The sequence below is a fragment of the Chiloscyllium plagiosum genome, chromosome 26, assembly GCF_004010195.1.
Source record: "Chiloscyllium plagiosum isolate BGI_BamShark_2017 chromosome 26, ASM401019v2, whole genome shotgun sequence".
In the NCBI taxonomy this organism is placed as follows: Eukaryota; Metazoa; Chordata; class Chondrichthyes; order Orectolobiformes; family Hemiscylliidae; genus Chiloscyllium; species Chiloscyllium plagiosum.
Window position 1 is genome coordinate 10,953,943 of NC_057735.1, and position 26,613 is coordinate 10,980,555.

A 26,613-nucleotide genomic window follows, 5' to 3' on the forward strand; every position below is an offset into this window, starting at 1 on the left:
GGCAAGAACAAATGAATTGTCCAGGAGACAGTCTATGAAGACATGCCCAGAAATGAGTGCTCATAATCCAGCCAATGAAGTTACAGATGAGAGTACCCCTTCTAATTAAACAAAAAACACCAACAGAATTAAAACCAGGTTAATGTTTATTATTTACAGAAATTAAGAAAATGTATACACAGTTGCTCAAACCATCCTTGCATTTATGTTCTGTACAACCAAATATTGGGTCATCTCAATACACTTGAGTCATCTGAACATTTCTTGTGTTTGAAATCTGGCCAATTTAAATGCAGTAGAGGATTTAACAAGTATTTGTCCTATCAACATTAAAAAAGTGATCATTGCAAAACAACCGACCCCCAAGTGGAAGAGGTGGTTTAACAATAACAGCTATCTGTTATTAATACGACCAGTCAAACGCGGAAGGAGTTTTTCACCAGCGCCAGCAGGGTCAGATTACAGTGCTCCAGGAGAAGGCAAATTGTCCAACTTCGGAATGGTCGTTTAAGAACAAATGTGAAACTCTCGCTTCCCCTTCTCTGAAGGAGTCATAATTAAACACAACGGACATCCAATAGTCTTCACTGTCCTGGTTTCTTTCCACAAACATCTTATTCTCTTCTCTCCTCATATCATCACCTCATTGTCAAACTCCCTCCTGGGTCAAACAGAAACACCCAGACTCAAAAGAGGGACCATTTAAAACCATAAAAACTGCAAACAAATGGATTGTCACATTGAAAATTGCAAGATATCATTTAATGTATTTACTGCTATGTAGCAGGAAGAACCCAAAGAGCTGTAATCTACTAATCCTTTGCTCTAGACCCATCACCCTCCCCCCCCTCATTAAAGCAGTTTTACAGAAATAAGGGTAGCACAATGATGTGAGAATACTCTAAAAGAGTAGCTGAGACTAACTGCACAGGTGCTAGGGAATCTAGATAAACACACAAAAGAGAAAACAGTAAAAGATTTTTGAGAAAAGGGTGGAGGGAGGTTTCTGCAAACCATAAACCCCAGTAATGCACCTGCTGGGCCAAATGGGCTCATTTCTGTGTGGCAAATACCACATTATTAATTATATTTGAATTAAAGGGCATGTGTTCAATTGTATCTCTTTTTTACTTTAAAAGAAAAAGTCAATGATGAATAAATTTGATCTATTTGTTCCTTGGCAACGGTAGTCAGTCAATATTGAACAGAGGTTATATCACAGTAGCCACTGGAATTGGAGGACTGAAATTTTGCAGCAGGATTATGAGGACAATGCACTACAGAAATAAAACCACAGTTCATTCCTTGCTCAGCTCAATGTAGATAAGAGAACCTTATCGATTTTAGAAGTATTTATCATGTTACAGAATCCTGTGCCACACAGACAACAATATACTTTTTTTCTGTATCATAATTTGTCAATGGTTCATACTTTCATTCAGAATTTTCTTGGGACTCAGGGACTCAAAGCTGAGGTGTAACATATATGTCACCATGTGCAGTATTTCGCATGTGCAGCTGTAAATACTACTTTTTACAACGAGCCAAGCTGCTCCAATTGACCATCAGTATTACAGAAAGAAAAAAGTGAAACAAGGAAACTTGGGCAGGAGGTGGTGGGGCTGGGGGAGCACTTGTGTAACAGTTAGAAAACATCGAGACACTAGATTGACTGGAAAATAATCATGAAACTTCAAATCAAGGTGTAATTTATCTGCTTGGGTGGGAGCTTTGGATTTTTCCATTTAATGGGCCCTCCCATTGTATGCATGGGGTTAGACTTTGGTATTCATTACCAGGTGATAGACATTTCAGGTGCACAGGGACATTCACATTTTAGGGAGCGTGGGTTTTGATTATGCACATATGGGGTAAAGGTTAGGTGTGCACGTGTCTATGCACATGCGTGCATGTGAGAAGACATCTTTGGATTGTGTGTGTGTGTATAGAGTAGAGACAAGAAGTTTCTTCCATTGACACAACCGTAACCATTCACTAGCTGACTAAGCCTTCAGAATTCGTCCATAATGTCACTGAATATTAAAACAGGACTTCATTAGTTGTGAAAGTGAACAAATAAGAGTTAGTTAAAACAGTTAATTGATGGAGAGGCTTATTTCAGATAATAAACAAATTAAATTGAAGGTGGCCAACAAAGTTATCCTCTTCACCCTCATCTCCTGGAATCTCTACTTTATGTGAATTGTCTTGCCCTGTCCACATGGGAGCACCAGTAATCATAAACAGATTGAGCACTTCTATTTGAGCACTGACAGCTATTCCAGCTGTAACTCTGACATCGCTCTCCTGACCTGACTGGTCTACAATTTTTAAGATCAGTGAGAGAAGCCCTTCCCAGAACGGGCCTATTTTGGGGACTCATCTATCCGATGCCTCCATAATATCCGATCTCAGTGCTGCTGGACAGGGCTCTGGGGCTGCAGGGGTTGAACTAAGAGGTCGAAAGATTCACTTCAAACCATTCGAGAGATGAATCTCCAAGTTCAGGAACCGATCAGCAGCTGGGCCTGGCAATGACTCCACTGGTTGGTATCCTTTGAGATGCCAGTCCAATTCCCCCCCAGTTGGTGTACTGACTGCCCACTCAAATGCCAGGTCCTCACTTAGACCGGAAGCATAACCAGATAGGAATCTTCTACCAGCCTCCTGCACCAGCAGAAAGCCTGGGGAAATTCAGATCCCTAAGGTTCCTCAACAGGAGAAGGGATAGGGATTTGCGACAGCACAATAATTAGATCCAGCCAGTTGGTACAGATTGTGAAGATGTACAACTGCTGCGTGGAAGTGCTACACTTTGGAAGATCAAGGGAAGGGAAAAGTAAGAAAAAAGCAACTGCCAACCTTCACTTCAATAGAGGCATTAGTTATAGCCCACAACAGGATTATCAGTCCACTTCATAAACAAAGGAATAACAAAAAAGTTAAATCTACAATATTTAGCCATTCACCGCCAGCTAGTTATACAACAAACCAGTACAAAAGATATACAAGCACCCAGATCTCTCAAGATTACCACAAATAGTTTTTCTTTAAAAAGAAAAATACGTGATAGAGAGGGAGGTTGTGTGTCTCTGGAACCGGATTATATGAAACTTTACAGTGCACCTGACATGTCAGTCCTGTGACCTCCCAGGACATGAAAGAGATACCCATCAATAACTACTACAAAAGCAAAACTGGAGGATGATAGTTTTGTTCACCTGCTCAGCCTTGAGTGCTTTGCTTGTTATGGTTCCACATAAATAGTAATATATTCACTGTATGACATGTGAAGACAGAAATTACACATCAGTTTTCCTGGTGAACTGTAAGAGATCTTCAGCTGACTGATGTTTCAACGCCCATAGTTCGAGGAGGGATGAAGGGCCTATCCATCCCGACGGTTCATGAAGGTTCCTTTTCTCTTTGGCCAACAGAGTGGCCGACAGTCATTCTCTTCCCAGGTGCTGCATCACACTAAGAAGTATGAAGGTAGCTCAATAACGTCAATGATGATGAAAAATCATCATCAGCCATGCTTACAGCAGGTCAGAAATAACACCTCCTCCTGAAAACCCAGAGAGAGAGAGAGAGACAGAGAATAAAAATTGAAGTATCTCAAGGTAATGGACAGGAAACATGAAACCAAATTCTCAAGATGTATGTCCCTTTGGCTAATTTCAGCCCCAGCAGGAATGATACAAAAATAAACTGCTGATTTATAATACCAATCTTAACATAACAACGGTTTTCAAACAGGGGTACACAAGGCCTTGATTAGTATAGAGGTGCTGGTGAAACACTCTAGAGAGGGAGCAAGAGGTGAGTGAGCAAATTAACGCATCTCAATCTTGAAAGTGAAACTGTATCAAAAAGGAGGGGACATTACTTTCCAAAGTCTCGCGTTTATTCTTAAATAGCAAATCGACCATTTTCTTCTTTAACATTTTGACCTTGCAGTTCCAAGCAGTAACAGAACAATTCCCTTGGAATGTCCAAAATTCCATCTCCCAGTTCTCATAATCCATAAATCCGACTCCAGTCTTGTGACTCTTTTACACTGTCTTAATATTTCTTGGTGGCCTGAATTGGACACAGCTCTTAAAAGGTGCACTCTGACAGAACATTGTTTGATTTCAGTACGTTTTCCAATACTATGATTAAGCTACATTGTTCAACATTGAACACGCTGCATTGCTTGTTGGTCTCCAAAATTTGGACATGATTAATTGTGTGGCATTTTCACTCATGTTTTGAAACCAAAGATTCCCAGGAGTATGATGATATTTTGAAGGCATTCCCCACAACATGTTTGAAAACCACTGCTATATGCAAATAAGTAAAAAATCCCAATGATTTATAAACAGAAGCACAAAGTATAAAGCAAGCACATTATGCTAAACCTATATAAAACACAAGTTTGGTCTCAGCTGGAGTATTGTACTCAATTCTGAGCACCACAGTTTAGGAAGAACATGAAGACTTTGGAAGCCAAAAGTTACAGACCTATAATAAAACAGCAGGGTAGTGGAATCAATCGGATAGAACTTTCAATAGGCCTGATGGGTAGGGAAATACTTGACACAAATTGCATGGATTCGCCAAGGAAAACTACGTAAGCAAATGGGGGGGGAATGACATTAATAAAAAGCGACATTGTGCAGGTGAAATGAAGTAGGATCGGGAAAGATTTGGAGATCCGTGTGCTCCACACATGGACTAATTAAGCCAAACAGCTTGATTCATTGCTGCAAACACTACACACTGCTATCCACTTAAACAGCAACCCCGCATGCAAAAGCAGGAGCAGAAACTAGAGGGAGCAGAAGGGTGAGGAGGAAGCGGGGGTGGCGGGAGAAAGCACAGGTATCAGGTAAGCTGCAGGAGCTCCCACCGTGGTCCTTACCTGCGGGTGGCTCAGCCACCTCTGCTAGCTCCTTGCCCTTCACTGCTCCTTCCAAAGGCTGACCTCTGTCCCCTTTGAAGGCTTTCGACTTAATGAAATCTTTCTCTTTACCTTTCGTTCCTTTTGGCCGGCCTGCTTGCTTTTTCTTCGACTTGCCATCGCCCTTCACACCCAGCAACGGGTGAACTTCTGCAGGAGAAAATAAACCGGCTGGTTACTGTCGCTGAGCTCAGAAGCAATCGCCTTTTGGACCACAGCTTCTGAGCCAGTGAGACAGAAGACAATTGGAAGGGGAAAAGGGGGATTAAGCATTTCTGCTCCTAAGTTACCCAGTAACTCCTCTTTGCTTTGATAACCTGCGCACAGGTTTAAACATTAACAAGACTGTATGGTCAATAAAGCTTTCTGGTAACAATTTTGGCCTATCCTAATCTTTTATGCATTCTATTTTGTGAACTGATCTCATCCTTTTGCTGCTTCACTTTCCATTTAAATTGAAGCTTTCAACTATCTAATGCGGTCCGAACAACTATAAAAGTTCATTATGATAATACTATATTACATACATATATTTGGGCAGCATAATGGCTCAGTGATTAGCACTGCTGCCTCACAGCGCCAGGGACACAGGGTTTGATTCCAGTCTTGGGCTAAGGTGTGGAGTTTGACATTCTCCCTGTGTCCGTGTGGGTTTCCTCCCATAGCCCAAAGATGTATAGGCTGGGTGGAATAGCCAGAGTAAATATGGGGTTGCAGGACAGTGTCCGGGTGGGATGCTCTTCAGAGTCTTCCGCACAGTAGGGGTTTCTATGATTCTACATTAGATTTGATAAGCTTTTAGCCCTTTATGGGAACAACCGTTCATCTCATCAACTCTCATCCAAGCTACACATTTCCATCCCCTAACACAAAGCAATAGGATTTCAAGCCAAGCTGTGCCCAATGTAAGATTCAGTACAAGTACAGGTCACTCAAACAGCCACAGATCTCCCACAGTATTACTGCTTTCTATGATCTGGACATTAATGAGATATCACCAAGGTAGTACATTTTAACCTCCTCCAGATTCCAATGAAATTCTCTGCCTCCTTTTGAAATGATGTATCCAAATAGGAGGTTGAGGAGCAATTATTAAAGCAAAGAGTTATCAAAACAAAGTGTAAAATACTTGTGATAACTGGTTTAATAAGTAACAAGTACCATCACACGGAACTCCTTGCAGCTCAATAGTCGTCATCTTGGGTTTCTTCTTTGGCGGCTGTGACCCATCAGTGGACGCCTGTCGTTTCTTATCCGGATTGTTCAGGTCATCAGCTCCTGGGTTCTGTCCAAGACATAGAAGCGATTAAAAAAAAAATCTCAAAACAGAGAATAATTTCCCTCACTCTCTGACTAATCTCAACTACAAAGGAAGTGAAGCCCCTCTGTTGAGTGAACACCATACTGCAGCACAAACTCAACACTTGATCAAGCATCACCATCATCCTGATGCTCTGTCATTCAGAGATGAAATATTCCATTGATCCATTTGCTATTCATAAACTTTGAATGTGTTTTTTCCCTTAATTATGCCACTGCGAGCTGCCTTAAGATATTTTAATACATTCGCATTAAAGGCACTAAATAAAGATTAAAGGGCTCTTGTGGGTGAGTGGTGGTGCCCCTACCTCTGAGCAGAGGCTCAGTTCAAGTCCCACATGCTCCAGAGGTGTACAATAACATCTCTGAACAGGGTAATCAGAATATATGTACAAACAAAACGCTTTAAAGAAAGACTAACTTTTATGCAGCCAATCAAGTAGATTTTGGGAGTTTACTCACTTTTATAAAATGGAAATTGTGGCAGCTAACCCTCACACATCAAGGTCTCACCAACACCAATGTGAAAATAATCAGTTTGTACATGCTAGGTGCTGGTTGAGAGGTGGGTATCGACCTGGGTATTCTGTGGAATGCATCATTCATTTACATCCAGCCGAGGGGATAGGCCAGGCCTGCTTTAACCTTGCACCTGATGTCTGGACTATTGTGGTTTTCGGTGGGGAGGGAATGGGGAGTACATAGGTCAGCAAGATTAATTAGCATGAACCTATAAAATTGACAGAAATTAAAGTTAGATACAAAACTGTTGGAAGAAACAAAACAGTAGGACACTTACACAAAAAAACATATTATTAAACATATCTTCAGCAGTGGCCTGATGGACAAACAGTAGTTTTCAGTTTTGAATCCCTAGTACTGGGATTTCTAGACTGGGAAAAGAGAACAAGACCCATCTAGTTCACCTTCTACCATCCTAGTAGCAGGATTACACAATGACAACAGAGATGCTACCAAGACTCAGACACAAAGTGAGGAAAGCCCGACAGTGGAGAAGTGCTCTGGGTTCCACAGATACCTGTTTTTCCAGGTTTGCTGCAATTACATGTCTCAAAGCACTCAGATAGAGAATCCCAAAATATTATCAATTCTAATGCATTGTTAGTAACACTCATTCGCACGAACATATGAGTCAGGGAAAGCTGTAGGCCACTCGGCCCCTCAGGCTTGCACTAAGATTTTGACTGATCTGCTTGTGTTTCAAACTCCCAGCCCCTCCAAATACAAGTGAAGTTAATGTCAAATTAAACTGCTAAATGATCCGTCATGTTACTGCTCATCAGCAACACTGGGTTACAGTGTTATTTGCAATCTCACCTGCACTGCTTCAGGAGGTGGTCCATAGGGATTCTCTTCAGGATCCTCCACTTCTGGAGATATTGGGAGGTAGAGGAGAGCTTTGCAGTCTTCAAACTCTTCATCACTGGGTGAAAACAATGCAAGGCATGAAACCACATACATTACCCCCAACTATTAGCTTCTCTATTCAAAGGATATGAAAGCAGTTCTCTCAAGCTGTACTTCCACAGTACGTGCAGCGAAGACAAATGGTTGGAAAAGAAATGGTCTCTTACAGAGAGCAGAACAGTAATTGACGCTATCGCTTAAGCAATAACCCTGCATTCGAATCTGAGGCCACGTATGTTAACTGCAGATCAAGACTCCGTAGAAAAGGCTGAAGATAAACATAACATTTTATAAGCTCACTGAATGAGCTTTTTATCGTTCATGGAACGTGGGAGTCACTAGCAAGACAAATATTTGTTCCTCATTCCCAATTGCTCTTGGACTAAGTGGCTCACTCATCTATTGCAGAGGGCAGTTAAGAGTAAGCCGTGCTGCTGTAGGTCTGGAGTCAAACGTAGACCAGACCACATAAGGACAGCAGATTTCCTTCCCTAAAGGCAAGGATCTTTATGATAATTGATGATAGTTGTCATGGTCACTAATCTTCATTCCAGATTTTATTTATTGAATTTAGATTTCACCATCTGCCAAAGTGGGGTTTAAGCCCATGTTCTCAGAGTGTTATCCTGGCTACGTGGATTACTAGTCCAGTGACATGAACATGAAAACATCACTCTTGCTGAGGAAATATTCAACCAGCAACAAAAGTCACCAATCTACACTAAAGTGTCAGGAGACAAGTAGATGATGGAAGACCTGGTACCCAAGCCCAATGCAGCATGCAAGTTCATAACCACCCCAAGCAATATCCCCTGATCATTCTCCCACTCTAGCCCAATGCAGTTAATTCTCTGACTGATACCCAATGACCTGAAATTAAGACTCTTCTGGTCCTATTTTATGAAGTCATGAATTCACATTTTCAAGTGTGGTGCGCAATCACAGGGTGCACCCAAGAATATGAGAACGTACCAGCCATTACTGACCACACAGTACATGTGTACTGGAGGAGCATTCACTTTACTTGTCTGCTGAAGATTACTGCCCAATGTAAACATCCCAGAGCTCCAAGAAATACAGGAAAGCACCTTCACCACATGGACTGCAGTGGGTTAAAGCAGTGATGGGCAACAAACACCACCATGGCAACGATGGATCATTTAAAGAATGAACCAAAAGAATAATTCCAATCAATATATCGAGACGTAGAGGGCAACAGGAAATTAAAAACCTTGGTTTCTGCAACGTTCCTGACAACAAAATGCAGCACCCCAAAGAAATTCCCTAGCTTGAAATCTAAGTTGATGCATCTCACCAAGAAACAACATATATTCAGTTGTGGTGATCTACCTGCTACAAAAAGCAGCAATAGGATCGACAGATGTGACATCAACCTCTTCATCCTCTGCCGCATCGCCACCTAAAGGATTTTCAAACATAAATTGATCAAAGTTTGATAACAATACAAAGGTGTACACTTTAGTTTACATGTATAAGATGGCTGGGACAACTTCCTAATATGGTAGCACTATGTACCCATGATGGAAGCAACACCCTTCACAGCTAAAACAGTATGATCCAAATAACTATTATAGTCTGAATAAAAATTGAGAACTTAAAGTGGTCTTTAGTGAAGTTTATTAAGATTGTAGTTAGTCTTAGAAGAAAGTCAGAAACTGAGACAACCTGATAGAAGGACATAAAATTATGAGAGGTGTGGATAGTTGGACTCTTTCACCTTGTATGGAAATGTCACATTTTAGGGGACATTTAAGGTGAGAGCAGAAAAGTTTAAAGGAAATGTGCAAGGATTTTTTTTAAACAGAGGGTGGTAGGTGCCTGCAAGGGGAGCTGGTGGAAGCAGATACGTTAGCAAAGTTTAAAGGGCATTCAGACAGATACACGAACAGGTCGGAATAGCAGGACACAGACCACGCACAGGCAGAAGAGATTTGCTTAGAATGGTATCATGATAGACATAGACATGGTCAGCCAAAAGACTGTTCATATGCTCTGTTCTTAAAAAAACAATTCTCAGAGGAATCCATATTTTTATTGTCATGAAGTTGGTGTGCAAAAATGGTAAAGTTGTAAAATGGGGGAAAGTATTGTGCCATCCCTTTAAAAGCTGGCGTTCTTTTTGGTTCTTAGAGATTTAACAATGAATGTCTGTGGGCAGCAGCTGCAGGTGCTCAAATTGACAAACTGTATTAAAAAGCTGTTCAGTGAGCAGACCCAAACAGCATTTTTGCCAGACAACAGTTTAAATTCAGCCAATTCAATTTAAAAGCTACTGCGAGACTAAGGACCAATTAAATTTAAATCTGACGGTGTTGACAACCTCGAACTACCCCGGTTATAAACAAATTAAATGTCTGCACGGCGTGGGTCATGGCTATTCCTTTGGTTCGGAGGAAGTGGGAGTTGCTAATGTGATAGCCACTTCCGCCCCGAAGGACACCACTCACCTAGACACGGAAACCTCGACTGCTGATGTCACTTCCACCACCAGTGACGTCACCCACCGAGAACCAAACCGAAATGCCGCCTGCGTTGCTTGTGACGTCACTGCCGTTCCTGTGGACATAGCTATAAGCTCCACTCCCTACCCCCTCCGTGAGTGTCACTTCCATTGGTGACGTCACTCTGGACCCTATAATCACACCCACTCAAGCAACTGTCTCCGCACCCACCTCCAGCTTCAGCCCCACTCTAGGTCCTAACTCCCATTCCTGCCGTGTGTTCACCATTCCCTCAGACCTCCCCCTCACTAAGGATGAACGTTTAGTCCTCAGTAAAGGCCTCACCTTTATCCCTTTACGCTCCCAGATTCATGAGTTCAACACATGCTGCGACCTTTAACGTTTCTTCTGCTGCTTCCGCCTCTGGGCTTACTTTTACAACCAGGACACCCGCCCATCCACTGAGGACCCCTTCTCCCGACTCCAACACATCCCATTCACCTGGACAGCCCGTACCGGCCTGTTACCTGCCCTCGATCTCTTTATTTCAAACTGTTGCTGTGATATCGACCGCCTCAACCTGTCCAACCCCCTCCCCCCCTCCAACCTCCTGACCTCACAATGCGCAGCCCTCCACTTCCTTCGCTCCAACCCCAACTTCACCATCAAACCAGCGGACAAGGGAAAGGGCAGTAGTAGAGTGGCGCACCGACCTCTACACCACTGAAGCCAGGCTCCAACTCCCTCAATACTGTCCTGCCCCCCCTTACTTCAGGAACTCCCCACCTACATTTGTGACACCACCCAGGCCCTTCACCTCCTCCAAGATTTTCATTTTCCCGATCTCCAACGCCTCATCTTCACCATGGACATCCAGTCCCTGTACACATCATGTAGGGGTATGGGCGGGTTTCGCTTCGGCGGGTCGGTGTGGACTTGTTGGGCCGAAGGGCCTGTTTCCACACTGTAATCTAATCTAATCTAATCTAATCTAATCAATCCGCCACGACGAAGGTCTCCAAGCCCTCCGTTTCTTCCTCTCATGCCGTCCCAACCAGTACCCTTCCACTAACACTCTTATCCGCCTGGCTAAACTGGTCCTCACCCTCAACAACTTCTCCTTCCAATCCTCCCATTTCCTCCAAACCAAAGGGGTAGCCATGGGCACCCACATGGGACTCAGCTCTGCCTGCCTGTTTGTCAGATACGTGGAACAGTCCATCTTCTGCAGTTACACCGGTATCACTCCCCACCTGATCCTCCACTACATCGATAACTGCATCGGCGCCGCCTCGTGCTCCCACGAGGAGGTTGCACAGTTCACCAACTTTACCAACGCCTTCCACCCCGACCTCAAATTCACTTGGACCATCTCAAACACCTCGCTCCCCTTCCTGGACCTCTCCATCTCTGTCTCCGGCGATCGACTAACCACAGACATCTATTACAAGCCCACCGACTCTCACAGCTACTTAGACTACACCTCCTCCCACCGTACCTCCTGTAAAAACGCCATCTCTTATTCTCAATTGGTCAATTGAGGATGACCAATTCCAGGATGATCAATTCCACCTTAGAAAGCCCCAGATGGTTTCCTACTTCCATGATCACAACTTCCTTCCCATGTGGTTGACAATGCCCTCCAACGAATCTCCTCCACTTCACTCACCACCGCCCTTGAACCCCACTCCTCCCAATACAATAAGGACAGAACCCTCCCCGGTCCTGACCTTCCACTCCACCAACCTTTGCATACATCGCAACATCCTCCGCCACCTTCAAAGACCATCGGTCGGAAATTTACCTGTACCTCTCCCAATGTCATCTACTGCATCCGTTGCACCCGGTGTGGTCTGCTCTACATCTGGGAGACAGGACGCCTTCTTGTGGATTGTTTCATAGAACATCACTGGGGCATCCGCACCCAGAAAACCCACTGCCCCGTGGCTGAACACTTCAACTCCCCCTCCCAATCCATCAAGGACATGCAGGTCCTGGGTCTTCTTCACCACTAAACAGTTCCCACCCGACGCCTGGAGGAGGAGCGCCTCATATCCCACCTTAGGTACCTGCAACCACACAGGATCAAGTTGGATTTCAACAGCTTCCTCATTTCACCTCCCCTCACATTATACCAGTCCCAAGCTGCCAACTCAGCACCAACTTTCAGACCTATCCGTCATACCCCCCTCTGAAATATCACCTACTCCCACCTATCGCTTTCTCAGCTACCTTCTCCCCAACCCCACACCCCTCCCATTGGTCTCTCAGCCTTGGCCCACAATCCTCAATTCTTCTGCTCCTCGGATGCTGCCTGACCTGCTGTGTTTTCCCAGCACCACACTCTCGAGAAAGTTCAGGAAGACCATTCTGTGTGAACTTTGAGAGACAAGCTTGAATTTATTGTTCTTATTACTTAGAGCTACGTGAGTGGGATCTAAGTTATTGAAACAGCATACCAACAGAATTTAGCTCAGTTAGAGAATATGTATGGTTAGGGAGTAACTGTTCAGCTTGTTAGGAATTCTGTTAATTTGTTCACTGTTAGAGTTGGATAAATAAATTATTACTTGTTAATTGTAAAGTGAGTGAAAGGATTTCATTTCATTTAACTAGTCCTTTATAAGAGATTGGAGGGGTGGGGTGTGGGAAGTATGTAATACTCCTTGTCACATTTCTTTATCAGATTATGAGGTGAGATGCTCCTCTCTGCGTGTTTGTTTTAAACATCAAAGGGGTGGCAATCTCCACGTCATACCACGACAGAGATCACCATGACCAATTGTTGCTTTGAACACTGCTGAATATATTGGCAACACCAGCAGTAGTTGCCTCACACTTTTGAGAAGTCAATGTATGCAATCCTGAAGACTAATGATGGACAAACAGATAAATTGGTTGTTCAAACATCAAAATACAGGTGATATAAATCTGAAATAAAAACAGAAAATGCTGCAGAAACTCAGCAAGTCCGGCAAAGTTGAGTTACTGAGCTTGAAAACACAAAACTCCGTTTCTCTCTCCACAGTTGTAGCCAGAACTGCTGAGATGTATTGATCAGTTTACTAAGGAGCCACCAAGGGAACAGGTGCCAAATTGCTACAGTTTCTAGCTGGGTCTGAAGTACAGTCAGTAATACGAAATTAGAACCAATTGTTATCGTGTAAAAGGAAGCCATTTAGCCCATGCACTCTCAGAATGAGTATTATGACTAACTGTCATCTTTCTTCCTTTACCCCATAACCTACAATATTAGAAAGTTACTTGAACAGAAACAATACCCTTCTGATTGCCTTGTTGAACCTGCCTCCATCAGAGTTCTAGACAGTACTTTCACACATACTGTGTGAAAACACTTTTTTCATATATTGCAATTACTTCAAACATGTGCCCGCTCATCAGACTCCTTTTACAAACAGTTACAAATTCTCACTGTTTATTTTGTCCAGACGTCTCATGATTTTGAGAGCTTCTATCAAATGGGCTTCTCCCTTCTGAAGAGGACAGTAACAGCTTCTCTAGTTTATCTTCATTACTGAAGTTTGTCATTCCAGAACCAAGTTTCATAGACCTCTTCCACAACCTCTCTAATGTGTTCACATCTTTCAAGTGGGGTGCCCAGAGAGCTGCACACACACTCCAGTTTTCATTCTTACCAGTCTGTTCAGGCTCGCTCTTATCTTCATCTTCAATATCAAACTCAGATTCTCTCTCTTCGTATTCAACATTCTCGTCTAACTCTTTGAAGTCTGGAGCGAATGCACTCCAGTTTTCCTAAGAGAAATGTAACCACGTTCAGTCAAACAGGCTGCGTTTGGAATTCCAGACATTCAAACCTGAAACAAAATCTCCAAGAGCAAAACATCTACATAGCTGGGAAAAAAATAGGAGGAAAGTGGAAAATGAAGTATGTGTTTCAGACCTGATCATGCCAGTCTTTTAACTGTAGGACTGATTCACCCCATTTTTTTCATGATTCACTTCCATAAAGCATGGTCCTATTTCCATTCAAACCACTTTCACTGGTCACAGTGCGAGACAGAGATGAAGTCTACAGACCAGAATTAGTTTTCCAGCAGAAACATACTTCAAAGAATCTACCTTCCTCCTAACCACACCACACCTCACCCCTCCATCCTCCTTTTTCAAATTAAACTGTGACCAAGAATACAGGAGCTCTGTATAAGGGGAGGCCTCTCTCAGATTATAGACACTGGCTCAGACATTTCCTTTCTCAGCTGTACAGAGACAGCCAACCAATGGGAAGGCTGTAAAGTTAGAAGTTTACTTAGCTGTAAAAATAATTTTTCACTGCTCACTGGAACAGAATATAACAAGAATCAGAGGCCATGTCATCGCCACTAAAATCTCACATTTCAGTCGCTCCATACCGACTGGATTTGGCCAACAGCTGGTATTAAACTGCTTTCCAAATTAACTAGCCAAAGAAAGAAAAGTACCACGAGGTGAGCCAACCAGAGCCGTGATAGGACCACACATTAAATATATTTATTCATATTTTAACATATCCGCTCAAAAGATTCACATAGCTGTTTCTTTCACTCCATGCTGGGGTTTTGTAACCATGGGATACGCTTTTATATCTCTTTCCAATGACTGTGCCACAGATAGGAGTGTGTGTCTAGGCACCAAATCTAGAACGATCTAGAATTTAATCTGATACACACTATGCCAGCTTTCAGGAATAGTTACTTTGGTGTGGGCATCTGTCATCTGGCGATTGTTATTCAGATTCAGGAGCCTTGCCTTAGAGACAAAGTCAACCCTGGGACTTACCACTTGGTTCTGAGCCCAAATAGACACGACTCCACTGGATATCGAGGCTATGATCGGTCGGACAGGGTGCCACTAAAACAGAAATTTTAAAAGAGAAAGAAAGAAAGAAAGTTAATCTTGCGTCTTAAGTATAACAAGGGATTTGGCAGGAAAGTAGAGTTGAGATTGAAGATCAGTAATGATCTACACTGAATGGTGGAGAAAGAGACATGGCTTACTCCTATTTCAGTGACCTTGAAGAAAGCCTAGGGTCACTCAACTAGAATCAGAAAAACTCAGTAAATTAGAGTCTGCCAGTGATTAAAACTAATTAGCCACAAATGGTCACTTACTGCTACATCCAACAACAGCTCTCCTCGGGTGCCATGAAGAATCTTCACCAAGTTTCCGATGCTTTTCTCCCACATGTAGAGCGCGTGCTGCCGTGCTGATCCAGCGCAGATGTACTCCCCGTCACCAGAGAAACAACATTTCTTCCAGGGAGTCCTGAGGTTGAGACAAAGTATTAGGTCATAGATTAAAAAAAAACAAAAAAAACAGAAAGAATCATTCATTCCCGGTAAACATGTTAAAGGCAACTCAGCCACGCTCACTGAACAAATGCCTTCTGATTTCCACAAATGAGAAGCTTTAATCCAGTGAATTAAATCAGGATTATCTCTGTGCTTTTCCATAATTAAACATCGGCAAAAGAAATAGCTTTGTAAAGTGGGATATCTGACTATAATTCTTTTCAATAAAAAGCCATTAGTGACAATAAGACCATAAGAAATAGGAGTGGAAGTAAGGCCATTCAGCCCATCGAGTCCACTCCGCCATTCAAACATGGCTGATGGGCATTTCAACGCCACTGACCCGCACTCTCCCCGTATCCCTTATTCAATCATTCTCCCTTTTTTTTGGTGAATTCACAATCTATTAAATTAACCATTAACTGGTGATCTGGCACCTTGAGAGATTCCAGTCATTCTCCTCAGCCTCAGCATTGTGACAATGCTCAGGCCAAGAGCAACATAACCACTGATGATCCCGCTAACTGCTATGTCTGTACCACTATTATGACGTTGTTACAGTTTCTAACTAGGTAGTGGTGCAGTGGAGATGTTATCCAGAGGTCCAGTTAAGTACCTGCTGAAACTGGTTTAAACCCCACTGTAGCTGCTGGTGAAATTTAAATTCAATTAATAAATTTAGAATTGAAAGCGAGTCTCAGTAATGATGACCATGCAAACACTTGTCAATTGTCATAAAAATAATATCTTTCAGGAAAGGAAATCTGTTGTCACCATCTACTTTAGCCTACATGTGACTTCAGATTTTTAACTGCCCTCTGAAATAGCCAGCAATCTTTCCAAGGATAATTGGGGATGATCAACAAATGCTGATCTTGCCAAAAGCACATACATTCCAGGAAAACATAATTTTAAAAGTAGTAGTTTATTCAAATACTGACCTGTTCACCAAGTCCTGCAGCTTCTGCATTGGTTCAGGCTCCCCATCTCGCCCACATGTCAAAATCTCCCGACCGTCATACACTCGAATGATTCTGTCTGCTGTGTTTATTAGAAAACAGCTATCGAGACACAGGGAGAATAGTTTAGCGAAGAAGTACCCACTGCCACATTCAGGCAGAGTGAAAGTAAATAGGTGGCGCTTGCTAGCATAGATACAAAATGCAGTGAGATGCATCTAATGATTGTTCGCTGGCAAGGGGTGTTTAAGGTGAAAAAGGTCAAAGATGATGTCTCTCACTTGTTTCATGAGGCTTTAAGTCAGAAGAGAAGAGGAAGTTTTTAAAGCAGCAAACTGAATACTTTGAAAGCTTGAGTAAATGCTAGATCAGGTTTACTCTCTTTGATAGCCCAAAGAGAAATATAATTTTTAATACTTAAATGCAAAATAAACTTCCTTTTAAAAATTTCTGCATTTTAAAATAAAACAAAACGACCGAACATTTGGAAGTGTGGAGCAAGAACAAGGTTCAAAATAAGCAAGGAATTGGAAAAACTCAACCTTCAAAGAATCATAGGGTCACACAGCATGGAATCAGACCTTTCGGTCCAACTCATCCATGCTAACCCAACAGCCTAAATTAATCTAGTCCCCATTTGCCAGCATTTGGCCCATATCCCTCTAAACCCTCCAAGTTCACATACCCATCCAGATGCCTTTTAAATATTGTAATTGTACCGGCCTCCACCACTTCTTCTGACAGCTAAGTCCATACAAATACCACCCTCTGCCGAATAAAGCCCGGAATATCCAGTCATGAGGTGTGACCAATGAAAGAAAAGCATCCGACCGATGTGTGGGAGAAAGAATCTGTGAGGAGCTGCTTCTCCAAATCATAGATTCTTGTCTCTCCCATGCTCAGTGCTTCAGTTCTCCAATCACAGGTTCCCTCTCTACTGAAGAGAACCCTAAAAATAGAAATGAAGGAGGGAATGACACCACATCAATAATAACGGAGTCAGTGAGGGGAAGAATAGCAACTCTGAATACCAAGTAGTAGTCCGATAGAAAATGTCAATAAGAGCTATTGAAAAAGATATATTTAGACCATTGTGTAAGACAGTGTCTTTGGTGTTTTTGACACTGAAAAATTAACCTACTGTTCAGGTTACTCATCCATCGATTGTTGCACTAAGTGCAAGTCACAATTATTCCCAAATGTTCACATCATGGAAGATTTTCTACCCTCTATCTCAGTGACTGCATTACAACCTGGTCCAAATATGGACTTCAGAGAAAAAGTGAGAGTGACTGTCCTCAAAATGCAGGTAGTAATTAATCAAATGGGGCATCAAGGAGCCCTATCAAAACCGGAGTCTGAGGGAACCGAGGGGAAAGCCCTCTGCTGTTTGGAGTCATTCCAAACACACAGGAAGATATTTGTGGTTGTTGGAGATCAATCACCTCAGATCCTAGACACCTCTGCAGTAGTTCCTCAGAGCAAGTGTTCTCAGCTCAACCAACGTCAGCTGCTTTACCCTCCATCATGAGACCAGAGGTGGGAATATTCGTTGAAGATTGCACAATGTTCAGCACTATTTACCACTCCTCAGATACAGAAGCAGTCTGTATCCAAATGCAGCAAGATTTGGACAACACTCAAGCTTGGGCTGATAAATGGCAAGTAACATTATTGCCACATAACTGCCAGGCAATGACCATCTCCAACAAGAGCAAATTGAACCATCATTCCTTGACATTCAATGGCACTATCATCATGGAATCTCTCACTGTTAACATTCTGGGAGCTTACCATTGGGTCAGAAACTTGAACTTAACAAGCCAAATAAGTATTGTGGCTACAAGTACTGATCACAGGTTAGGCATCTTGCAGAGAGTAACGCATCTCCTGATTCCTCAAAGCCCGTCCACCATTTACAAGGCACAAGTCAGCAGTGTAATAGAATACACTCCACTGGCCTGAAAGAGTCCAACTTGAGAAACTCAGCATCATCTATGACGAGTAGCCTGCCTGAGGAGCAGCATAAGCACCATCTTCAAAATTCACTTCCGCAAAGACCACCTACTCAATAAGAAACAGGGATGGGCAATAATGCAGGCTCCATGTCTCAACAATGAATAAAAAACCAAGTGTACAGGGTGGCTGCATGTGCCAAGCAAAAGATGCACTGAAGCAACTCGCCAATACATCTCAGACAGCATTTTTCAAACCTGTAACATCTAACAACTAGAAGGACAAAAGCAACAAATACATGGGACCCTACCATGTGGATGTATCCCTTCAAACCAAACATTAACCTACTTAAAACTGTGTAGCCCTTCCTGTTGCTTGGTCAATATCATAGAATTCTCCCCTCAGCAGTACTGCAGGTATATCTACCCATGCAGGGCAGTGGTTCAAAAAGGCAAGTCATCACCACCACCTTCTAAAGAGCAATTAGGTGGTGGTGGTCAGGGTGGGATGGGAGAGGGTGAGAGTGAGAGTGAGAGTGAGAGTGAGAGTGAGAGTGAGAGAGAAAAAAAGAGAGAACTAAAGAGAGGAAATAAAAATACAAATCTGAGAACTCTGCAAAGCAACACAAGTGGCGCAATACCCATTCTGATCACTCACTGATTCAGACTCATACCACTGAGTGAAAACAGCTCATTCTAAACTCCCTGAAAAATGTGTGAATCAATAAAAACTCACCTCCCTTTCCTCGCAAATTCGATAGATTTAATCGCGGTGGTGTTACTAGTGCCTGTTGTGACTCTGAATGAAGCTACCAGATCTTGTGAATCAGTCTTTAGAACCAAGATCTGAAAATACAAGGCGCATTTTAACATTATCAACAAAAATAAGAAAAACAAGAATTGAGTAATGTCACAGGGGTCAACACGTGCCCTAAATGGTAGGATCTTAGCTCTCCCTGCCACTGACTATTGATATACAGAAACATTACAAACGTGAGGCATGTTAGCCAATCACAAATCCAAAAAACAGAAAATTCTGTTCAAATGAAAAAACATTTAAACACAAACATCAATGTGTTTCTCTTCAGGAGGAGGAGACACCATAAACGTTAATATCCTCAATAACAATGGAGCAAGTTTATGGGATCAGAAGCTTAGAGCAATAAGTGTCCTGCGTTTGATCTTCACGCAATGCTGATTTAGTCAAAGACACCACTAAGGGGCATTACAGCTCGACTCAGTGTCTGTGGGCCAGGGAAATTAATTGAACAAAAAGCATCCAGGACTTCCAAACCTCACCGTCAGTGTTGGAAAGGCACAAACTTTCTTTCCCTCTCTTCTACTCCTTTCTGTATTGGTTGACAAGCAGTCACTATTCATCCTTTGACTTCACCAAAGCAGGATGATGCTGGGGCAAGTCAATGGAGGACTTCCATCATCTGTGGATCTGTATTCCAGCCACTAGGGGGAGGGTAAAGGCTCAGCAGTGGGAGATTTATCAATCTTTAATGGTCTGAAGAGCAATGTAGATCAATAGATACAGCCAGTTTTGACAAAGCACTGGATCTTTCGGACATTAGCTCCAAAGTGCTTTACCACGTGAGATTGCACAGAAATAGACTGTAAATAAATGAATCAATTAAATAGATTCATGATTCAGAATTGATACATTTGATCTACCAGTGATACAACTAGAAAATTGGAGCAAAGGAACAAAAGAGATTTTCCTGTAATGCTCACCTTTCCCTTGGCATTCCCTGTGTAAATATATTCTCCTCGTCGGTCAAACGATGCCACAACATTAAGATCTGAATCATCATCTACAGGTAGAACCACGTGCTTAGAGTCAGAGAGAGTTAATAACACTGGAGCACATTTCATTGGGCAGACAAGGACCCTGTTCCTGTGGATACAATGCAGGTTCAAATCAGTTACAAATATCCATTTAAGGGCTTGTCCTTCATTAGTAAACTGAACTAACCAATGATCAGAACGGAAAAGCCAAGTAGGTGGTTTCTTTCTCCCACACAGCTTTATTAAGTGCAACATTATATTGTACTTGCATCACTGGTGTAACAGATTGTTATAGAGAAATAGCACTCCAAATGACCAGTTAGCAACTTAGGATCATAACTACCACTCCCACTTTATTGAGCCCGTTACCATTCACTTCTCTTCTCTGGGTCCTCTTGGGGTGCAGTGGCAGTGTCCCGACCCCTGAACTGAGAGGCCCGGGTATAAGTCTCACCTACTTCAGAAGTGGGTAATTACATCCCTGAACAGGCTGATTAGAAAAAACCGTCACCCCTCCTCTGAGTTCTGTTGTGATGCAGTATTAGTGTCACCACCTCTCAGCAAGAAGGGCTGCGCTCAATTCCCACCTGTCCAGGGGTGTTGCTTAGAAAATATCACATCATCTCTGGACCATCATCTGTTTCTTGTCCCATTGCATCCACATTTCGCCTTTGTCATTTAATAGCTTCCACTCTTCACCTTATCACAGACTTCCCTCTTTGTTCCTTCCTCTACCGCTTTAGCCTAATCTCTGGACTTGGTAGTAAATTGTTGAAGCTTTAACCTCACATTGTTCTGATCAAAGGGCATTCAAATGATACCAGAGTGGTTTCTCTTCACAGATGCTGCCAGACCTGGTGAGTATTTCTAGCATTCACTACATTTACTTCAGACTTCAATTTTTTTTTCATGGAATGAGGGCATCTCAGGCTAGACCAGCATTTATTGCCCATCCCTAATTGCCCAGAAGGCAGTCAGAGTTCACCATATTGCTATGAGCCTGGAGTCATATGTAGGCAAGACCAGGAAAGATGGCAGATTTCCTTTCCTCTACTGGCTATATCGTTGTTATTAAACCCAATTTAGTTAAATTCTAGACTTACAGAGTATTTGCACTACTTTGCTTTTGACCCGCAGCAACTAGAATTTGGATTCTGTGACTCCTGGCAACAAGTTTCCAACGCTGTTGGAGAAGCTGGACAGAGGCTGAGAAGCTCTTTGCGAGGCAGCAGCAGATTCAGAACTGCAATGACTTGGGTTCCTGCTTTATGTCATCCACGAAAGGATAGTGTACTGCAGAATCAGGAAGTAAACTTCCCTTTCATTTGTGCAAGGGGAAAAAAGAAAGAAACCACTGACTCTGTATAATTTATGTTCCCTGTTAAGATTTTGGATGGCAGATGTTCTGATGCAAATACTAAACATGAGAAGTTAATGAGTGTTAAAATGTCAACAATCTGTACAAACAGAGTAACTCAAAGCCAACAAAGCAGTGCCTGACATTCTAAGTGGATATTTCCCACAACTGCCACCCTATGGATTAACCACACTCATTATTTTACATGCAAAATTAGGGACAGGTATCTCACACCCACCCAAAACTGGGTTGCATTTGCCTAAACCCATGTTACATTTGGAAACATGTCTTTAAAATTCCTAAGCTTTCAAAGTTCAGAGAGGAGCGTAAACAGAAAAGTTAGAAAAATGTTTCATTCAACTTAACTTTCATAGCCCCAAGTGGACTAAAGATTTTAAATTTGCTGCATTCCTGGAAATTTAATTGTAAATCTACGCAAACTCTTGGAACACTTACTGATCTCTGGGATGGAACTGCACTTTGAGAACTGGTGAGGGAAATCGGAACCTCTGGTCACAATCTCCAGACAGAACATCCCACAGCGACACAATGTTATCGGTTGACGCACTGACTAGTTTATGCCCATCGCGACTCCAACTGTAAAACATGAGGAAAATGTGATTATTTTTTAAAAATGCAATCTCCACAGGATGTGAACATCACTCAATGCATTTGAGAAAGTGGTGGCAGCTTCTGAAACTGCTGTGTTTGTTGTAGGATAACATAGGGGGCTATAAAGGAGAGAATTTGACTCAGCAACGGTGAACGAGCAACAACATATTTTCAAGTCAAGTTGGTGTAAATTATGTAACATGTTAGAGGTTAGATTACTTACAGTGTGGAAACAGGCCCTTCGGCCCAACAAGTCCACACCGACCCGCCGAAGCACAACCCACCCATACCCCTACATTTACCCCCTTTAACCTAACACTACGGGCAATTTAGCATGGCCAATTCACCTAACCCACACATCTTTGTGACTGTGGGAGGAAACCGGAGCACCCGGAGGAAACCCACGCAGACACGGGGAGAATGTGCAAACTCCACACAGTCAGTCGCCTGAGTCGGGAATTGAACCCGGGTCTCTGGCGCTGTGAGGCAGCAGTACTAACCACTGCGCCACCGTGCAGTGTAAATACATTGATAGTTTTCATAAGGTATGCTTTTTCTTTCTAACTTAATGCATGCCATTGCATCCTCAGCAATTGTAGCCACAACAGGGAATACTGAAACACACAGAAATCAAAATCAACTGTCTGCCAGCTAAAATGAAAAGGTCAAGGCTGTTAGTGTATGAATGAATAGAGCCATATGCAACTCTTCCCAGTAAAAGCGAAAGAAATGGACCCAAAGAGATAAAACATAATGGGTGGCATGACTAAAGGCACATGTGCACCAAATCTGCAGTTAAAAACAAAATCAAGTAAAAATGTTGTGAATAAATATGATTCACCATTACAGACACAAACTCTTGGAATATTTACCAGTTGGAACTGAAATTTAAAACAGAGGAAGGAGAACTGGAACAGTGGTACTGCACTTCCACCTTCTGGGTGAAAGAGAGAAGTGCAGTTACTCTCAAAATAATCTGGGAGTATAAACAGCAGCAACTGAAGAACAAAAATCAGATGAGGGAAAAAGAATGGGGTGGGACGGGGGGGCTCTTTCAGCATCAACAAAATAGAGAAAAAATTGAAGTCTTTAATCAATTCCAAACTTGTCACGTCAAATAAAATATTTAAGGGTGGTGTGCATATGGAATGAGCTGCCTGAGGAAGTGGTAGAGGTGGGTACGATTACAGCATTTAAAAAATATTTGAACAGGTAAATGAATAGGAAAGGTTTCCAGATAAATGGGCCAAATGCAGGCAAAACAGAACCAGTTCAGTTTAGAAAACCTGGTCAGCTTGAACAAGTTGGGCTGATGGGCCTGTGTCCATGCTGTTTGAACCTATAAAATTTATGATGCACTGCACTATTAAGAAACTGGTATTTGAAAAGAGGAGAGTTTGCATTCAGGACATAGAGGAGGGCACTAAGGAGGCTGGTGATTCTAAGCAACAACCTCATGAATCAGTATTTGAATACCTGCTTCTTTTTGCCTATGTAAAATGACGGATGCAAAAAGCAATTGTAAGCTCCAGCTGGGGCAGAGTACATTAATTTTGGATTGCAGTAGCGCCAGAAAAAGTAATTCAGGCTTTATCGGATGATTTAGATTAGTCATTGAAGTGGGAAAACAAAGACAAATGAAATCTAAACACTGACAAGTTCAGAACATTGTGTTTTATGAAGAATGAATGAGCAAAGACATTGACAAAAGAATTACAATAAAGAAGTTTGAAAGGGACTGATAAAAGACCTATTAGTTCTATCAGACTTTATACAAGAAGATTTACAGAAGAACACGCAGTTGTTCGGTGAGCTGGATTGTGTAGTTTGAGTGTGGAGAGCTCAGCATGTTCAGTAATGCATTTGTTAGGCTCCACTTTGAATACATGCAATTCTGACATTTCACACTGGGACAGATGTGTATCAGTAAATGTGCAAAAAACAGAAGAATGTCCTGAATGTAAAAACAGTGATGAGTTTCAAAACAGGCTATTGAAGGTTCCACTTCAAGTCCAGAGGAAGGAACAGACATCTTACAGAATATGGGAAGTATTTAATGATGCAGTTAGGTGATTACGGAATATTAGAGCAAGCCATCCGAATGAAATTATTCAAATGAATTAAAAGTCAACTTAGAACAGGTCTTGAAATAAAATCCTCCCCTATTAGGGGACAAGTGTTTGCAATGATTAGGTTGCTAACTTCAAAGAACCACTGGATGCTTGCTTCTCAAGAGCAGATATATGTAACCAATCTGTTCAGATATGTTATTTCACGCCTCTGGTAGAGTTGGGATTTAAACCCAGATTTAGCGACACCATTATTGTGCCACAAGAAACCTCTATGTTCTTAAGAGTAGATTTGATGGGAGACTGCATCAGGAAGTTTGAGACAGGTAAGAAGACCGGCAATACAACACTGTTAATGAGAAAGATTCAGCTGTAGCTCACTTCTGGTCAGATCTCTGAAACTTTAGCAGCTGAAGGAGAAAACTTAGACTTGCTTTGCATTTCCCAAATTTTCAATTTCTCTTTCAAATTTCCAACATTCCATCTTTCTTTCTGGGCTCACAACCAGTGAACGCTGAGGGGCCACACAGATGTTACAACCATCTGCAAAACACTAAACTCAAGCAGGGTACAATGCTCTGTCATCAATGGCTAGTTACCAGCTTACTGACATGGTATTCTTTCAATCTCAAAGCGTTAATACCTATTTCCACCTCACCAGCAACAGCAGAGACGTACACTATTCCTTGATGAAGCCCAGAGTGGACGATAGTGGGAAAAGCTGACGTTCAGCAGAATCAGAAACCAAAAGTTTCCAAGTTTGGTCCCTAGTTTGTATAAAGTCAAACTGTCTCAGCCAAAGGTACAGGAGCATGAAAACTTCGCTGACAGACCTGTTACTACAGAATGAAAAATGGACTCTTAACCTTGTTGGAACATGTGAACTGAGGCCAGCTGGCCCCTCCCCCACACTCAGGGTTTAGCGGCTACCTGAGAACATAATGGCTAGCATCTGTGTAGCTGTACCTCAGGTGAAGAGGTGAAGAGCTTGCAAAATGTGTTTTGATTTTTAAAATGTAGACATACAAGTACACATCCACAAACACACATACAGGCTCATCAATTACCATAATGAACAAACTGGATGGATGTGTGCGCTGATGATTTTGGCAATACCCCTCGTCAGGAAGTCCCAAATGACAATGCGACCGTCGTTACACCCCACAGCAAGCAAGGTACCCCACCTGTTAAAGGTACAGGTGAGGGCCATGCTGATACAGTCCAGAGTTCCATCCGCCTCCTGCAAAAATAAACTACGTCACATCCAGAGAAGAACAGGGTTGCATTATAGACAACAATTTGCATTCACATAGCTCCTTTAATACAGTAAATCCATCACAAGGTAATTCAAAAGAGTACTGACAGTAAGCCATTATAATTATTAGGACTGATGAATAATAGCTTAATCAAAGAGTCAGGTTTGAGGAGCACTTTAAAAAGAAAGGGCAGAGGTTAAAGGTATAGTGAGGCAATTTCATAGCTTAAGGCAGCACTTCACAAATCTTGTCCCACTGTGATCCCATTCAAGATTTGAAAATTGAGACACCCCTCAGCAGGAACCAGCAGAGTGGTTTTAGTGGGAGGACTCTGTGAGAACAGAGCCCTGGTACAGAAGCAGTACCACTGTTATAACTCGATTAGAACCCCCAGAGGCCATTGCCACCTCAGAGCTCAGGACCCTGAAATTTCAGCTCATAACCATGCTCAGGATCCTAATCTCCATTTTGGGAAACTCTGGTTTCAGGCTGAGGCAACTAAAAATAAAGCCACTAGCTGAGGTGCAGAGGAAATTGGGGTTGCACATAATCCCAGAATTGGAGGAAAGCAGAGTCCTCAATGGGTTGAAGAATGTTTGACAGTTAGTGAGGTGAAAATGTGTTGCTGGAAAAGGATTCCTGAAGAAGGACTTATGCCCGAAATGTCGATTCTCCTGTTCCTTGGATGCTGCCTGACCGCTTTTCCAGCAACACATTTTCAGCTCTGATCTCCAGCATCTGCAGCCCTCACTTTCTCTGACAGTTAGTGAGGGGTGAGGGGCAAGGTAACAGTGGGATTTAACAAACACAGATCGGAATTATAAAACTGAAACTCTGCCAAATTGGCAGCTAATTTTAGTTAGTGAAATTTTTTTTTTTGAGAGCCAAGATACATAGAAAGACACAGAGACTGTTGGTTGGAACGCTAGCCAGGAGAATATTAGAATACTCAAAACCAGACATAACAAAACCAATGATGTGAATTTCAGCAACAGGATCAGGGACAAGCAACTTTACAAATGTGCAGTTCGACACAAAATGTTTTCAAACCTACCTCTGGGTAGTTCTGTCCAAAGGACTCTGTTTAAAAGAAATGGAAACATCAATTTAGACACTAGGTCTTGAGAACGATGTAGCCTCATTGAAG

At 42.3% G+C, this 26,613-nt stretch overlaps 1 protein-coding gene across 3 annotated transcripts; it reads right to left on the minus strand.

The window, feature by feature from the left end:
• Positions 1-128: 128 nt before the first annotated feature.
• rbbp5 (retinoblastoma binding protein 5) lies at positions 129-26,613 on the minus strand. Of its 3 annotated transcripts, none has more exons than XM_043716484.1 (14): positions 26,521-26,613; positions 25,278-25,450; positions 21,986-22,126; positions 20,119-20,281; positions 19,115-19,224; positions 16,406-16,525; positions 15,285-15,438; positions 14,953-15,024; positions 13,812-13,929; positions 9,044-9,113; positions 7,604-7,709; positions 6,107-6,230; positions 5,018-5,095; positions 129-3,568 (listed from the first exon to the last, which is right to left on the minus strand). In XM_043716484.1, exons 2-14 carry the CDS (start codon positions 25,418-25,420, stop codon positions 3,540-3,542), a joined length of 1,428 nt encoding a protein of 475 aa, XP_043572419.1. In that variant the 5' UTR covers positions 25,421-25,450; positions 26,521-26,613; the 3' UTR covers positions 129-3,539. The 3 variants fall into 3 exon arrangements, with proteins under 3 accessions (XP_043572419.1, XP_043572418.1, XP_043572417.1); XM_043716483.1 differs by having other exon boundaries at positions 129-3,573; positions 4,912-5,095; XM_043716482.1 differs by having other exon boundaries at positions 4,907-5,095.

Excerpts from the sequence above, each read along its gene's own strand:
- rbbp5 (XM_043716483.1), bottom strand. The coding sequence starts at position 25,420 with ATGGCCCTCACCTGTACCTTTAACAGGTGGGGTACCTTGCTTGCTGTG. Across the intron at positions 22,127-25,277 it reads CATCCAGTTTGTTCATTATG|TTGGAGTCGCGATGGGCATA; the intron begins GTAATTGATGAG and ends CATGTTTTACAG. Across the intron at positions 19,225-20,118 it reads CAGGGAATGCCAAGGGAAAG|ATCTTGGTTCTAAAGACTGA; the intron begins GTGAGCATTACA and ends TTGTATTTTCAG.